This window comes from Bufo gargarizans, chromosome 2, assembly GCF_014858855.1.
Source record: "Bufo gargarizans isolate SCDJY-AF-19 chromosome 2, ASM1485885v1, whole genome shotgun sequence".
In the NCBI taxonomy this organism is placed as follows: Eukaryota; Metazoa; Chordata; class Amphibia; order Anura; family Bufonidae; genus Bufo; species Bufo gargarizans.
This window is the reverse complement of record NC_058081.1, coordinates 16,903,511-16,921,407: the sequence shown is the minus strand read 5'-3', so window position 1 is coordinate 16,921,407 and position 17,897 is coordinate 16,903,511. Positions and strand designations below refer to the sequence as shown.

The window sequence follows — 17,897 nt, the reverse complement described above, 5'->3', positions numbered from 1 at the left end:
TGGAATTGCGCGAATGGGTACAACGTTCAATTTGCATAGCAGGGAACGTAAATACGTCCCTGGCTATAGAAAGGCGGAAAGCCATTCTTTTCAAAATCGAACCAAAATTATCCAACCTTGCTTTTACGGAGGCCGTTAAGGAGGCCCAGGGCCTATTATTTGGAGAACCTTTCATTAAGGACCTAGGGAGGTTTGTGGGGGCTTTTACTGCCCTAGACAAGGCCCAAAGCTCTATGAAGAGAGTTTTCCACGGTAGGGTCTCTACAGGGCCGGCAGCTTTAGGGGCCGCCTGTCCGGCCGTGCCCAGTTTCAGTCCCATGGTTCGGGCCGAGGCTCCTTCTCTCAGAGATCTACCTTCCAGGAGCATAGACGGGAGCTGTCATCTTTCTTCCCTTCACGAGGAAGTTCCTGGCGTCCAAGAGGATACAGAGGAAATTCTCATTCAAGACATCCCTACGGTGTCTACCAACGCATTTCAATTCTTTAAATGCTTGTGTAGGGGGAAGACTACGTCTTTTTTCTCTAGCTTGGTCCCGTATCACCTTAGACCAATGGGTCCTATCCACGGTCAGGGGTTTCCACATCGAGCTGACGTCCTCCCCGCTGTCCATCCCACATCCACACCCTGTAGTGCTGTCAGCGGAGAGACGCATACTGGTCGACTCAGAACTGTCGGATCTTGTCCGCAAAGGAGCCATAGAACCGGCTCCTGTGTGGCAAAGAAGGGGGGCCAACTTCGGCCCGTTATCAATTAACGCGCCCTCAACGCGTTTGTCAGATACCGCCATTTCAAGATGGAGGGCATCCATCTCCTTCGGGACCTTCTACAGATGGGCGATTGGATGGTCAAGCTGGACTTGAAGTACGCTTATCTTACTGTCCCAGTAGAGGACGCATCCAGGAACCTTCTCTGTTTCTCTTGGCAGGACAGGATTTGGCGGTTCACATGCCTCCCATTCGGCCTCTCTCCAGCTCCCTGGTGCTTCACCAAGCTGATGCGCCCGGCTATGGCATGGTTACGCAGTCGAGGAGTTCGCCTCATCGTATATCTGGACGACATTCTGATCATGGCCCAGAATCGTTCGGTACTGCTGAATCACCTGCACTGGACCATGGATCTTCTGTCGGATCTGGGTTTTCTCATCAATCAGGAGAAATCCTGCCTCACCCCGTCTCGCGAGATGGAGTTCTTGGGTTTTCTGGTGGATTCCACGGCAGGAACACTCAGCTTACCTCCGGCCAAGGTTCGATCAATACGGAAGGAATTGTGCAAAGCCAGGTCATCATAGGCCTGCTGGCCTCATCTATCCAGGCGGTTTTCCCGGCTCCGCTTCACTATCGGGCTCTTCAGCGCCTGAAAATTTCCCACCTACGGGCGGGAGTTTCCTATGCGGATTAGATCTCTCTGGACGAGGAGACCAAGGAGGAGCTATCCTGGTGGATCCACAATTTGCAAGCTTGGAACAGCAAGGCTATCTTCGGCCATTGTCCGGATTTCGTGGTGGATTCGGATGCCAGCCTGTCGGGCTGGGGAGCTCACTGCGAAGGGATCACAACTGGAGGCGGTTGGTCAGAGGCCGAGGCAGGATTCCATATCAATGCACTGGAACTGTTGGCTGGATCATTCGCGATCAAGAGCTTTACGAGAGACACGGCCAGATCCTGCATCCAACTACGCATGGACAATGTGTCAGCGGTGAGGTATATCAACGGCATGGGCGGAACCCGTTCCACCATCTTGTCTCGTTTGGCGAAGGATTTCTGGGACTACTGCCTAGACAAGGAGTTGATTGTTTTGGCGGAATATCTTCCAGGCGTCCAGAACATTCATGCGGATTGGAGTTCTCGGTATCTTTCCGATTCCAGCGACTGGCAGTTAGATCCAACGGTGTTCCGTTCCTTAATGTCAGTTTGGGGTCCTTTCTGCATCGACCTGTTTGCTTCCCGTCTGAACTCGCAACTACAACGCTTTTACAGCTGGCGCCCGGACCCAGAAGCCGAAGCGGTGGACGCGTTCCTGCAGGATTGGTCCAGAGATCTGTTTTACGCGTTTCCTCCATTCCAACTGATTCCCAGGACCCTGATTCAAGTACGACGTTATTCGGCGGATCTGGTGCTGCTGGTCCCATTTTGGAACTCCCAGTCATGGTTTCCCCACCTTCTGGAGATGATGATAGCGATCCCGTACCTGCTCCCGACATCTCAGACTCTCCTCCGAGGGCCGAATCACCAACTACATCCTCTTCTCTTAGATGGATCCCTGCGCCTGCTGGCATGTCGGATTTCAGGGGACCCTAGGAGGTCCCAGGAGTTTCGGGAACAGCTAGAGTCCTTTTGGAAAATGCATGGGCCCCAGGCACCAGAAGATCTTACAGATCAGCCTGGGGATCTTGGGCTCGCTGGTGCGTGGCTAGGGACTTGGATCCCGTATCGGCACCTGTGATGGAGATCTTACATTTCCTATCTTCTTTGTCTGACCAGGGCAAGGCTTATCGCACAATCAGCCTGTTCAGATCGGCTATTTCTGCCTCTCATCAAGGGTTTGATGGTACTCCTGCGGGACAACATCCTTTAGTATGTCGTCTCCTGCGCGGTTCTCGGATGTCTCGTCCTCCTAGGCCTAGATTTTCTGCCACTTGGGATGTGTCTTGTGTCCTTTCCTTTTTATCTTCTTGGCCTCAGAATGCGGACCTTTCCCTACGGCAACTGTCGGCGAAGCTCGTCACTCTTTTTTGTCTGATTTCCTGCAAGCGGGTTTCAGACGTCCGGGCTTTGGACTATGATGCACGCTCGTACACCCCGGAGGGGGTCTCCTTTGACATCTCTAGGAGGACTAAGACCCACATACGTTCGGTCGCTTATCCTGCTTTCCCGGCTTCACCTTCACTTTGTCCCATGGCGTGCCTCAAGGAATATGAAGCTCGCACTTCTCTTCATCGGTCACGAGAGTTTCCGCAGCTGTTCCTTTCTACCATTCGTCCTTTTGCCCCAGTGACCACTCCCACGCTGGCTAGGTGGATGAAGTGGATCATGGAACTTGCGGGCGTAGACACTTCTATATTTTCGGCGCATTCCGCTAGGGGGGCATCTGCTACCTCTTTGGCGGTTTCTGGCGCTAGACTGGAGGACATTTTGAAATTGGCGGACTGGTCCAGAGTATCCACGTTTAGGGAATTTTATTTTCGGCCAGGTCTTCACGTTTTCTCATCAATTATTGAGAATTTATCTTAACTTTGAACTTGCAATACGAGCCTCCGGGTCTTGTAATAAAATCTGATGATTTTCCTTTTTCATGACGTAAAGTCATGATTTTATTAAAGACACGGAGGCGAGTATTGCCCACCCTATGTTTTTCCCTCCCTATGTGGGTTTTAAAATAGGAATGATTTTGATTGTGTGTCATTTGCATATTGCTTTAACTCTATGAGTTTTTTTCCTGAGTAGGTTTGTCGCAACCATTTGTTTGTGAATACAATGCACCAATTTGCTTCTATCATGGTTCTGTTTTTCGCCTTTTTTCAGGTTGAGATCGGCCTATTAAGTGGTATCCTTTGGTCTACGTCTTGGTTCGGAGGGTCGGCAGTTTGGTTTCAGCCGATCATGTGATGTGGACAGCTTCAGGAGATTCTCCAGCGTCGTTCCTGTTGTTCCAGTTCGCTTCCGGATGGATGGCGCTTTTGTTCCCAGGCTGTTCCGGTTCCTGGCTGGCAGTTCAGTTGGACTTTTCGGTTTGGACTTACAAAGAAAGAGGAGGTTTTGCAGGCGGTGTGGCCTGTTATAGGGGGACTATGGGGAGGGGCTGATGACATGTTTCAATATTTTTCTATTTTCTTTGCTGCTATTGGTCAGAGTAAAGAAGGAGGATTGCAATACTCGCCTCAGTGTCTTTAATAAAATCATGACTTTACGTCATGAAATAGGAAAATCATCTGATTGTACATTGCCTTGCTGGTGCATTGTGATGGCAAGCAGAGGGTTAATTCACAAGGTATGTGTTTGCATAGAAATGTATCAATCTTCTGGCTCTGGGAGAGGGTTTCCTAGGCAATTAGTGGGAGGCGGAGTCAGAGAGAAGTTTAGCAATGGCTGCTGCAAAGTTAGTTTTGATTGCATACAGAGCTTAGATTGACTTGCAGGCAGAATGCATGTGACAATACAGACAGTCTAGGAGCTGATTATATAACAGTTGCATGAACAGTTTCTTTAATAATCTGTGCAGAAAACTGATGAATCTTCTGCTGAGATTTACTTGCTGGCTGGAGTATACAGGCTTGTACATATATTCTGCTATATTCCAGTGCCCATATACACTCACCTAAAGAATTATTAGGAACACTTGTTCTATTTCTCATGAATGCGATTATCTAGTCAACCAATCACATGTCAGTTGCTTCAATGCATGTAGGGTTGTGGTCCTGGTCAAGACAATCTCCTGAACTCCAAACTGAATGTCAGAATGGGAAAGAAAGGTGATTTAAGCAATTTTGAGCGTGGCATGGTTGTTGGTGCCAGACGGGCCGGTCTGAGTATTTCACAATCTGCTCAGTTACTGGGATTTTCACGCACAACCATTTCTAGGGTTTACAAAGAATGGTGTGAAAAGGGAAAAACATCCAGTATGCGGCAGTCCTGTGGGCGAAAATGCCTTGTTGATGCTAGAGGTCAGAGGAGAATGGGCCGACTGATTCAAGCTGATAGAAGAGCAACGTTGACTGAATTAACCACTCGTTACAACCGGGGTATGCAGCAAAGCATTTGTGAAGCCACAACACTCACAACCTTGAGGCGGATGGGCTACAACAGCAGAAGACCCCAACGGGTACCACTCATCTCCACTACAAATAGGAAAAAGAGGCTACAATTTGCACAAGCTCACCAAAATTGGACTGTTGAAGACTGGAAAAATGTTGCCTGGTCTGATGAGTCTCGATTTCTGTTGAGACATTCAAATGGTAGTGTCCCAATTTGCCGTAACCAGAATGAGAACATGTATCCATCATGCCTTGTTACCACTGTGCGGGCTGGTTGTGTAATGGTGTGGGGGATGTTTTCTGGGCACACTTTAGGCCCCTTAGTGCCAATTGGGCATTGTTTAAATGCCACGGTCTACCTGAGCATTGTTTCTGACCATGTCCATCCCTTCATGACCACCATGTACCCATCCTCTGATGGCTACTTCCAGCAGGATAATGCACCATGTCACAAAGCTCGAATCATTTCAAATTGGTTTCTTGAACATGACAATGAGTTCACTGTACTAAAATGGCCCCCACAGTCACCAGATCTCAACCCAATAGAGCATCTTTGGGATGTGGTGGAACGGGAGCTTTGTGCCCTGGATGTGCATCCCTCAAATCTCCATCAACTGCAAGATGCTATCCTATCAATATGGGCCAACATTTCTAAAAAATTCTATCAGCACCTTGTTGAATCAATGCCACGTAGAATTAAGGCAGTTCTGAAGGCAAAAGGGGGTCCAACACCGTATTAGTATGGTGTTCCTAATAATTCTTTAGGTGAGTGTACATCTCACTATACATGCATAGCTAGCAAGGATCCCTTGAAAGATATTTTGCAGATCTTGTAAGATCCCTTCACAGATTTTTTGACTGTTCTGCCTCTCCAGTCTAAGCATTACAATGTGATCTCTGTAACTTACAGTTCTGCTGAGATGGCGATAACCATCAATCTTAGGTGAATTGGCTGACAGTGACTCGATCCAAACGACACCTTGTAGATCGTGAAGAAGTTTATTCCAAACTGTGCAGATCATACACCGATGAACAAATAGATAGGTCAAAAAATCATGCTGTGAGCAGCTAACAGAGCAAGTAGCTGAGATGAGGGGTGAAGCCAGAATGAAGAAGAGGGAAGGAGACAAGAGAGAGAGAAGAAGCTTGGGGAAGAGAGAAGGGACACACATAATGAAAAGGCAAACCATGCATGTGTAACATGATACACATTGTTATGGGGAACATGTGGATGACGCACTGTTATGGGAGACCTGTGTGTGTCACACCATTATGGGGGATCTGTAGATGACACTGTTATGGGGGATCTGTGGATGACACACTGTTATGGGAGATCTGTGGATGACACACTGTTATGGGAGATCTGTGGATGACACACTGTTATGGGAGATCTGTGGAGGACACACTGTTATGGGGGATCTGTGGATGACACACTGTTATGGGGGATCTGTGGAGGACACACTGTTATGGGGAATCTGTGGAGGACACACTGTTATGGGGGATCTGTAGCGGACACACTGTTATGGGGGATCTGTGGAGGACACACTGTTATGGGGGATCTGTGGAGGACACACTGTTATGGGGGATCTGTGGAGGACACACTGTTATGGGGGATCTGTGGAGGACTGGGGGATCTGTGGAGGACACACTGTTATGGGGGATCTGTGGAGGACACACTGTTATGGGGGATCTGTGGAGGACACACTGTTATGGGGGATCTGTGGAGGACACACTGTTATGGGGGATCTGTGGAGGACACACTGTTATGGGGGATCTGTGGAGGACACACTGTTAAGGGGTATCTGGCTGTCATACGGCCACAATGTGTGACATAGGATTACAGATTACTTTATTAGCAGTCCCGGTCTGCTCCCCCCAAGTACTGGAAAAAAAAAAAAAAAAAGACACTGCAAATTTGGACTCAGGTTCTTAATCTATACTCCCCCCCCCCCCCCCCCCCCCATTGACAATGCAGACCACCTAAACCATGTTGTCTTCATTAGTTTAACTAGAGCCCTCTATGGCCCAGATAGCCATGTGGTAATTGAACACAGCACGAATATTAATATTAATATTAATCGTGAATATCGCAACTTCGATAATCCGCGAATATTACTGCTATATATTCGTTATATCGAATATTCGTCATTTTTTACATCTGAACAAATGATTCCTCCCTGCTTAAAATGCTTGTGGTCAATGAGTCAGGCATACTCCTCCCCACAAGCGTCCCCGTCACCATGGGAACGCCTAGTGGTTAGAATATACCATCGGATCTGAGTTAGATCATGAAAACTCAAATCCGATGGTATATTCTAACACAGAGGCGTTCCCGTGGTGATGGGGATGCTTGAAGTTAGAGTATACCAACAGGCGCATACATACTGGCCCCCTGCTGCCTGGCGGCACCTGACCTCTGACAGGGCACTGTGATCCACACAATTAACCCCTCAGCACCGCTGGGCATCAGTGCGTCCCCCCCCACCCCCCCCACTATTAAAATCATTCATGGGAAGTGCGCCTTACCCCCCCCCTCCAGTACTACAATCACTGCTGGCAGTGCGCCCTCAATCCCCCCTCCCTCCCTAGTATTAATCATTGCTGGCAGTGCGCCTCCCCCCATCATTGGTGGCAGCGGCAGTTCCGATCAGAGTCCCAGCAGTGTAATGCTGGGGCTCCGATCGGTTACCATGGCAACCAGGCAATGATTAATACTGGGGAGGGAGGGGGGATTGAGGGCGCACTGCCAGCAATGATTAATTCTGGGGAGGGAGGGGGCATTGAGGGCGCACTGCCAGCAATGATCAACTCTGGGGAGGGAGGGGGCATTGGGGGCGCACTGCCAGCAATGATTAATACGGGGGGGGGGGGATGGATTGTTAGCGCACTGCCAGCAATGATATTTAATACGGAGTGGGGGATCCGTACTGGCCACCAATGATTGTAATACTGGTGAGGGGGGGTTAGGGCGCACTGCCCATGAATGATTTTAATAGTGGGGGGGCACACTGCCGCACGGATCACAGTGCCCTGTCAGAGGTCAGGTGCCGCCAGGCAGCAGGGGGCCAGTATGTATGCACCTGTTGGTATACTCTAACTTCAAGCGTCCCCATCACCATGGGAACGCCTCTGTGTTAGAATATATCATCGGATTTGAGTTTTCATGATCTAACTCAGAACCGTTGGTATATTCTAATCACCAGGCTTTCCTATGGTGACGGGGACGCTTGTGGGGAGAAGTATGCCAAAGGGGTTTAACTGTACTGTTTAGAGGGGAAAAAATAGACGAATATTCTAAAAAAATGTCAAAACTAATAAATTCGCTATAGTGATATATATTCGTTTTCTAGAATATTCGTCTTTTTTTCAACATCTTAAGTCATGATTCCTTCCTGCTTCTTGCTTGTGGGCCAATAACTCATTGACCCACAAGCATTTTAAGCAGGGAGGATTCATTTGTTCAGATGGAAAAAATGACAAACATTCTAAAAACGAATATATAGCAGTATATTCTGTAGTGCTAACACCTCTTTTCGCATAAAAATTTGCATTATGCGATTTTCATTACAGGTTTTTCGCAATAAAATGAATATCTCGAATACGAATATTCGAATGATGATTATTCTACCATATATTCGCGAAATATCGTGAATTTGAATATTGCCCCTGCCACTCATCACTAGTCACAAGCATGCAGTTTGGTTGTGCCCTGCAGTCACAGGTAGCCCACAGGACACAAGGAGCTCACACAGGGGCACAGGGGGAACTCAGGAGAGGGCACAGGGGAAACACAGAGCTGACAGTGGGAACTCACAGGTCAGTGACCATCAGTACTTGAGGACAGTGCAGCCCTGCACCTGCTCCTCCACAGACACTGCTGCATGCTTCTTACTAGATGGACTTACCAGGTGCTTTAATAGGAGGGTCCTGGGAGCCCCTGCAGTCCGGCAGCTGAGGTCAGAGCCTGTGGGTCAGATGCAGCAGAAGGCCCAGTCATGCCAGTCTGACGTTTGGGCCTTGCAGTCTAGAGAAAGTGCAGGCAAAGGCTGGGGGCCAGGGCTATGTTACCTCCTCCCACACAGAACGTCCTAATGCTGGCGTGTCACTGAAGTCTGGTGAGACTGGGGAAGGGGGCACTTAAGTATCTAACTGCATGGCATTATTTGTGATCCAGCCTTCCCGGAGTTCCTTTCTCCATGTCCTCACACGTGCAGCAGCCATTTTAGGAAAAAATGTGATTTGTTTCCACGAATTGCGAGGAAATTTGGTTTCGGTGCGAATCGAATATTTCCTGAACTTCGGATCGAATTCCACTTCATCAGCTCCGATTCGCTTATCTCTAGTCACAATCACTCTTCCTACCTCCTACACACAAGCAATACAGAATAATAATGTGTATCTCGCATGCTTTTTGGCCTAAATGCAAAACGCTGTGTGGTGCTTTCTTCAGCAGGGACAGGGAAGCTGGTCAGAGTTGCTGGGAAGATAGATGGAGCTAAATACAGGGCAATCCTGGAGGGAAACCTGGTAGAGGCTGCAAACGACTTGAGACTGTGGCTGAGGTTCACCTTCCAGCAGGACAACAACCCTAAACATACAGTCAGATCTACAATGTAATGGTTAAGATTAAAGCATATTCATTTGTTAGAATGGCACAGTCACAGTCCAGAACTAAATTTGCTGTTCACGGATGCTCTCCATCCAATCTGACTGAGCTTGAGCTTTTTTGCAAAGAAGAATGGGCAAACATTACAGCCTCGAGATGTGAAAAGCTGGTAGAGACATACTCCAAAAGACTTGAATGATCTTATTTACCCTATAGAACATACCTGGCTGAATCGTGAGCTGTGACATTGCCAACGGTAAACCTAACATTTCATCTGAAGAAAAGACAAAATGAAAAATATATATTAGTTCTCTTTAGAAAAATAAGCAAATGAGGCAACAAACCATACAAATGAACATAGGGATAGAGCTGGAGAACCGTGCCTACTCCTTTGCTGCTCCTCCTCCCCTCTCACAGCACAGAGCCAGAGAGATGCTGCCTCAGCTGCCCCCAGCACATCAGTGTCAAGAAGTGACTGTTCATTAGTCATTCTCGTTAGATAATCAATGTTATTCTTCATCTATTAGTGGTCTGAGAGAGTACGTGTCATTGGAAAATTACCTGTGGTCACTTTTTCATGTTTAAAAATAACATCAAAAATTATTTTAAAATTGTTAATTTTCCATGTCACTTTTTATATTTAAACTAAAACAAAAATCCTGCAGTTTTTTGCACTGGCCACTATGTCTAATATTAGGCGCCACTTTATGGTCTGTATAGATCCCTTTACTGCAGTTATCTGCTTAGCTGTCATTCTAATCCTGCCTGTAATGATATCACCTCTGATAAGACAGGATCCACCATTCACAATAGATGATTGCCACTGAAGGGTTCTATTACAGTCCAAAGCCTATTTTTTATATAAGCTTATATTCCATCACTATCTATACATTAATACATCACGCACACAGGAACACATATGGGGCAAAGTTCTTGGAAAACTACTACTAAGTGGTTTTGCTCACATATAGCCTTGGACTCTAATAAAAGATAAGATAACTGAAATGTGTAGCTGGCTAAGACGTGTGTTACTGGTTAACTTAAACATCGTGTCATTAGATTAGGACTATATATGTCTCACGAGATCAATAAAAACGCAGAGTGACTTTGAACTACACAGAAGTGTGTCTTGTGTCAACGTTGCTCTCCATGGCGCCAGATAAGAATCAAATCAAGCTGAATACTGAAGTCTTGTACCAGGGGTACAAATAAGAGGAAACGTAAATAATATTCCTTACAGTCACAGCTTATCTGTTCTTTCCTTGTACAATGACCTCTGCAAAGGTCACAGAGCATGCCCAGAAAACTCTCCCATAGAAGTAACTTAGGTCCCCTCCCGTCCATTGCTGTCTATGGCCCATGGGGCTGCCATAAAGTAATTTTTTTTAATGCTTTGTAAATGCTGTTAGGAACAGCTCAGGCAAGATGGCTGCCCCCCTAATCTTGTTCAGAATATAACATAAAAAATTCTACAATTAGAAAACAATAACAGATTTAAAAAAAAAATCTGTGTCTCTATTATCAGCCACTGAACATCCAGTAGGGTGATCGACATCAAGTTTTCATGCTTTACATTACCTGCATTCACCACTGTTTCCCAGACTGTCACATTTTTATCTTCCGGGTGTATGGACACGTCCACTTCTGTGTTCTTCTCCCCCTGGATACTGATTTCTGTGAAGGCGTAGACCTCTGAGGGGCAGTGACTCTCAAACATCAGCGTCTACAATAGAGGCAATGAATATATGAATAGAGATATGTGGGCCACCCCTAATACACCAGACATATAATAGACATTTCCCCCTCCTGGAACAAATGGAATGATGTGAATGTAAATTCTGAGGGCACAGAGCAATCTAAATAAACGGTGTTCCCATTGATTAATAGAAAGCATATTCTATTAGTCCCTGATTCACAAATTGGTGTGATACACCTATCTCATTCTACTGTTTGTGGTGTGTCCACATTGATTAATAGAAAATTAATTATATTATTCCCTTATTCATAAAGTAGGCTGATACACCTGTTTTCATTCTACTGTTTGTGGTGTGTCCACATTGATTAATAGATAAGCAATTATATTAGTACTTGATTCACAAATTGGGGTGATACGTATGTCTTTTTCTACTGTTTGTGGCGTGTCCACACTGATAATTAACTGCTTCTGTTATCCAAACACTTACAGTGATTTAGTGTTACAGAGTGGTCTTATTTAACACCCTGTGGGCAGTGCAAGTAAATTGATACTTGGCACAGCAGAGTTATCCTCGAGTGGATCATCGCTGCATAGTGCAAAGTGTACTCATTCCAATGACAGGGCCTCAATAGGGTCCTATATCGTCACTGATACTGGCACTACTGCTGCTGGCACCATACTATCAAATTCGTATTTTGCTAACTTTGTTAGCAAAAATGTTATGTTCCGTCACTATGACTATCATGTTGAAGGTTTTCAAATTCTACGTTACTGTGCAGTGCAAAGCAAAGTATACCTAATACGTCCTGTCAGCGAAAACTGTATTCTCTGTCAATGTGACTGCTACAGTATGTCATGTTTTACAACTGCAGGTGAATGCGCAGCGCCAAAGTGCAAATACAGGTAAATTGATTCTTCACACAGCAGAGTTGCCTACGAATTGATCATAATTTTTTTGTCGGAAAAATTACTCTTTGATCGGAAAAACACTAGTCTTGCAGTGAAAAAATGTTGTATTAGTATTATAATTAGAGATGAGAGAAGTTTTAGAGGATTCGATTCGGCTGCTTTGCTGAATTTCACAAAAAAATGTGCTTCGTGATGAAATACTTTCGTCACAAAGCACATTTTTTGTAAGTAGCGGGTGCAATGACAGGGAGCTGCGATAGAGCTGCCCCCCTTAATTGTACCCCTCAGATGCCGTGTTCATACATGATCGCAGCATCTGAGTGTAAAGACAGTGTAAAATTAACATATCTTTTTTTTTATCAAACTTACCGCCGCCATCTTGCTGTCATGCTCGTGTGGGGGAGGAAAACACCACACCGAGCATAGGAGGGAAAGGGGATACCAGAATAAGGCCTTGAAACTAGGAAAGGAATATAGACACCTTCTAGAGAAAACTCCAGTTCTGACAAAATACCAGTATGAACAGGCCCCAAAGGTAGGCAAGTTCATACACCGGATACCTAGAATCCTATCTCACCCTACTGGACCCTGGAACTAATGTCAGGACTGAGTCTACCTGTTCCTCCAAAGGGAAGGACGAACAGGAGTTCGCTCAGGCCTCCCTCAGGCCTAATGACAAACAACAGGGAAGGCAACACACACATATATATATAAACAAAATACAAAAGGGAAAGGAAACACTTATCTTCAATGAAGCTTTGGTAGCACCAGGAACTCAGCAGAGAACCCAACACAAGTCTAACGGAAGCTACACTGCCTGTCCAAAAAAAAAGTCTAATATTTCGTTGGACCACCTTTAGCTTTGATTACGGCACGCATTCACTGTGGCATTGTTTCAATAAGCTTCTGCAATGTCACAAAATTTATTTCCATCCGGTGTTCCATACATTTTTCACCAAGATCTTGCATTGATGATGGTAGAGTCTGACCGCTGCACAAAGCCTTCTCCAGCACATCCCAAAGATTCTCAATGGGGTTAAGGTCTGGACTCTGTGGTGGCCAATCCATGTGTGACAATGATGTCTCATGCTCCCTGAACCACTCTTTCACAATTTGAGCCCGAATCCTGGCATTGTCATCTTGGAATATGCCCGTGCCATCAGGGAATAAAAAAATCCATTGATGGAATAACCTGGTCATTCAGTATGTTCAGGTAGTCAGCTGACCTTATTCTTGGAGCACATACTGTTGCTGAACCTAGACCTGACCAACTGCAGCAACCCCAGATTATAGCACTGCCCCACAGGCTGGTACAGGAGGCACTGGGCATGATGGGGGCATCACTTCATCTGCCTCTCTTCTTACCCCGATGCGCCCATCACTCTGGAACAGGGTAAATCTTGACTCATCAGACCACATGACCTTCTTCCATTGCTCCAGACCCAATCTTTATGCTCCCTAGAAAATTGAAGCATTTCTTTCTGGTTTGCCTCACTGAGTGGTTTTCTTACGGCTACACAGCTGTTCAGTCCCAATCCCTTGAGTTCCCTTCACATTGTGCTTGTGGAAATGCTCTTACTTTCACTATTAAACATAGCCCTGAGTTCTACTGTTGTTTTTCTTCGATTTGATTTCACCAAACGTTTAAGTGATCGCCAATCACGATCATTCAGGATTTTTTTCCCACCACATTTCTTCCTCGAATACGATGGGTCCCCACTATCCTTCCATTTTCTAATAATGCGTTGGACAGTTCTTAACCCAATTTTAGTAGTTTCTGCAATCTCCTTAAATGTTTTCTCTGCTTGATGCATGCCAATGATTTGACCCTTTTCAAACAGACTAACATCTTTTCCAGGACCACGAGATGTGTCTTTTGACATGGTTGTTTAAGAAATGAGAAGAGGTTCATTGCACCAGTTGGGGTTAAATAACTTATTGCTAGCTGAAAGATAATCGCCCATGCAGTAGTTTTCCAATAGGAGGCTCATAACTATTTGCTTAGTTAAATCCAGGTGGCGACTTTTTTTTTTGGACAGGCAGTGTATAAACCACATAGCACAGCGGGAGAAACAACAATAAATAGAGAAGGTAGTCACACCTGAGGTAAGGAGGTGTGGCAAGCACCAAAAACAACACAGACGTCATTTGATCCAAAAAGAAAACATATCAGATCAGTCCACGTGTTGCCAGTCATACAGATCTCCTGCCACCTGTCGCAGGAACGTTCGTATGTCTTGGTACATCCGTGACACTTGCATGAAGATCTGGTACAAAATCTCGTGGCCCGATATGACGTCATCACGCCGGCAGGCGTGGTGACATCATACGTCACTGTGCACGGAATTTCGGCTGAGATCTTCAATCAAGATGGCGGCGACCGACCCGTTGCTAGCAAATGGAGGAGGTGATTTTTTTTTTTTCTTTACACTATTTCAGGTTAAATCGATTTGCTACCATAAAGCACAAGGAAATTCGGCTTCACGCCGAATCAAATTTATCCAGAAATTCGGTGTATTCGATTCGTTCATCTGTAATTACAATCCCCCATCCCTATGAAAAAGATCGTTGAGCTGGTAACCCGCACCTGTTGATGAACGGTAGACACGCAGCGATTCCTTCAGTGCAGTGCATGAACAGCCCCGCACATGTAACGGCATTACAGAACAGTTAGTGCTGAATGCCACTTGGACCTCCGGTAAGTTGGGCGTGGCAGCGTTCAACTTAGCTTAATTATTAGGGAACGGTTACAGATGAAAGGAAGAGCTTTTTAACTGCAGCAACTTTAATTAGACATTATTCAACGTCTATTTCCCTCACAAGGCTGAGGAGGCATAACCCGCACCTGTCGACGAAGAGTAGACACACGGCGATCCCTTCAGTGCAGCGCGTGCAGTCCCCCACATGTAGCAGGCATCACTGAAGTGAACGCTCTTTTAGCCCCCAGTAAGTTGGACGCAGTCTGCCCGGTGTCAAATTGTCATGGATGTACCGAGACATACGGACGTCCCGGTGACAGGGAGTGGCAGAAGATCTGTGAGACTAGCAACATGTGGTTTGATCTGACAGGTTTTGCTTGTGGATCAATAGGCGTCTGTGTTGTTTCTGGTAATGGCCACACCCCTTGCCTCCAGGTATTGCTAATGTGGTAATTTAACCTTCCTTATTTATAGTTGCTTCTCCCACTATGCTGTGTGGTTTATAGCTTCTGTGCCTGTGGATTGTTTGTGGTTGGATCTCAGCTGAGTTCCTGGTGCTTCCATAGCCTCATTGACGTTAAGCCTTTCCTTTCCTGTTTGTATTTTGTTTGGGTTCTGTGTGTTGCATTTCCCTATTGTTTGTATTAGGCCTGAAGAAGACTCCCGTTCGTCATTACTTTTGGAGGAACAGGTACTATCATCCCTGTCATTAGTACCAGGGTCCTATAGGGCTAGATTGGACTCTAGGTTTTCCTGCGTATGAACTCATCTACCTTATGGGTCTGTTCATACTTGTAGTCAGTCAGGATTTTGGTTAGGTTTTTCACTAGGAGGTGTGCATCTTCCTTCCCTAGTTCTCAGGCTTGATTCCCTGTTCCCCCCTTCCTTCCTATACTCGGTGTGGTGTTTCCCTCCCACACCGAAGCATGACACGAATAAGCAGTTAGCATAGAGGAACTCAGTTCTTTATCATAATGAACCACACAAATTTGTCACAGTTAATACGTTTGGTTAGGGAAAATCTTATTCTGTGTCACTATGACAGATACGTCAAATTCTATGTAACTGTGCAGTGCAACAGAATTTTAACCCAAGGTCCGGAATTCCTCCCCATACGATGAACTGACTGGTATTTCACTTTCAAAAATGGTTAAAACCAGATGAATCTAACATGGCCTCAGGATTATTTGCTATAAGGAAGAAAAACGTAAGCCCAGAAGAGGCATGTTAGAGTAGGCCCCATCTGATTAGAAGCCACCTTGTCGTCTGGTAGATGGCCCGACATATTTTTGATCAATTATATGCGCAAAGAGCTTCTAACTGCCATTGCAGTAAGTATGGCCACCAAGCAGCTATTTTTTATTTAGCATTTGCTTATATGTTTGTGCAATTGACTAGCAGTGTGCTGTTACCTGTTCTACTAATCCCATTGTATTTGCTATAAGAGACAGAATACTAAAAACGATATAATATGGTGACCAAAAGGGGACCTGTCGCTGGTTATGGTAATGTCATTTGAAGGGTTACAAGTCCACAACAGCCATTACCACCGGTCGCAGATATTTGTGCCTAGTGTCTACTCTGTCTAATCCTTTCACTACCAGCGCCATACATGTACGGCACTGGAGCGATGGGTAAACATGGCGCCGCTCGTGCGCGCAGAGGGCGCCATGTCTGGCGTCATTTCAGACAGCAGAGACCGCGGCTAATGAACGCAACCGGCAATAATGCCAATCGGGGTCATTAAAGTCTTTAGATGCCATGATCACTGTTCAGACAGCATGATCTGCTGCTCAGATGTGATGATTTAGATGACCACACCAATGATGCTTTTAAGGAGGGTATCTGAGTGTGGTAGCTATTGGTGTGTTTTCTGAAGAGAAGCTAGTAACTGGTGGTGACCACAAGGGTCTGTTCTGCACCATAATCTTTTTAATATTTGTAAGTGACATCAGAGAAGGTTTGGCAGTTAAAGTCATTGTGCACCTTTGGGGAGGTTTGGCAAACTCCCCTCCTGAGCAGACCAGCAAAGGAAAGCGCACTTACCTAATTCCCAGCGCTGGCTCTTGATTCCTCTGCTCTCTGGCCTCAGCCTCTCCAATGGGCTCCATGGATGTAAACTTTCTCTTTGACGACGACGCAGCCAATTGCTGACTGCAGCGGTGACCTGCTCCCTCTGTGTCACGTGAACATTTTTAATTACACAAGGGCAGCAGGTTAATGCTGAGGCCAGCCGATCATGGCCGGGGAGCAAAAGAGCCAGCACCAGGAAGCAGGTAGGTATGCTTCCCTTTTAATGTATACTCAGGAGGCAGAGTTTGCCAAAACCCCCACCTAAGGTGCACAACTCCTTTAAGGTTAGCCTGTTATGTGCAGTAGAGTTGACATTCCTAGAGGGGTCCTTAACATGGAAAATTATTTAGTTTTACTGGATAAATGGTCAGAACAATGGAAACTGCAGGTTAACATTTCCACATGTTAAATGATGGACTTGGGGAGAAAGAATCCTCTGTCTGAATATTGTACCGGGAGTAAGACACTAAAAGAGAAGAATTTAGGTGTTTTTATTTAGAGAAAGCCTGTAGGATTCTGGGCTCTATAACTACAGGTATAACCAGAGGGAGCCTGGGATCCTCCTGTTTAGAACATTAGTAAGAGCACTGGAGTTCTGAAGACCCCACCTACAAAACATTGATAAAATGCAAGTCCAAAAATATGCCAAAAAATAGTGGAAACTTCTCAAGAAAGTCTTTAAGAACTTGCATAGCTGATAGAAAAAGAGAGAAGGGTGACATGATTGAAACCTTTACATATGGTACAAGAGGGAAGAAAATAAACACGAGCACAAGGGAATACGATCTGAAACCACCTACAAAACATTGATAAAATAATGTGGAAACTGGTGGAAACTTCTCAAGAAAGTCTTTAAGAACTTGTATAGCTTAGGAGAAAAGGGGACATGATCGAAAACTTTACATATGGTACAAGAGGGAAGAAAATAAACACGAGCAAGCAGAAGCAGCGTCAGAAGATATTATTTTACTGAAAGAGTAGTAGATGCTTGGAACTGATGCCCAGCAGATATGGTTGTAAAATCTATAGTAAGTGACTGTAAATCTGCCTGATATAAACCTATTTCTGTCCAATGGAAAAATAACAAGGAATTAAGGGCAGACGAGATGTACACGGGGTCTTTTACTGTTGCCATTATCTATACTTGTATTTGGCTTTCTCAT

General features: G+C 45.5%; 1 protein-coding gene across 1 annotated transcript in view; it reads right to left on the bottom strand.

The window, feature by feature from the left end:
* The window catches only part of LOC122927086, a 640,428-nt gene that overhangs the window by 25,763 nt on the left and 596,768 nt on the right, over nucleotides 1–17,897 (bottom strand). Inside the window, exons 27-28 of the mRNA XM_044278664.1 lie at nucleotides 10,936–11,080; nucleotides 9,581–9,631 (exon numbers count right to left, since the gene is read on the bottom strand). Of these exons, the coding sequence (XP_044134599.1) occupies nucleotides 9,581–9,631; nucleotides 10,936–11,080 (196 nt within the window). The remainder of the gene's footprint in view (nucleotides 1–9,580; nucleotides 9,632–10,935; nucleotides 11,081–17,897) is intronic.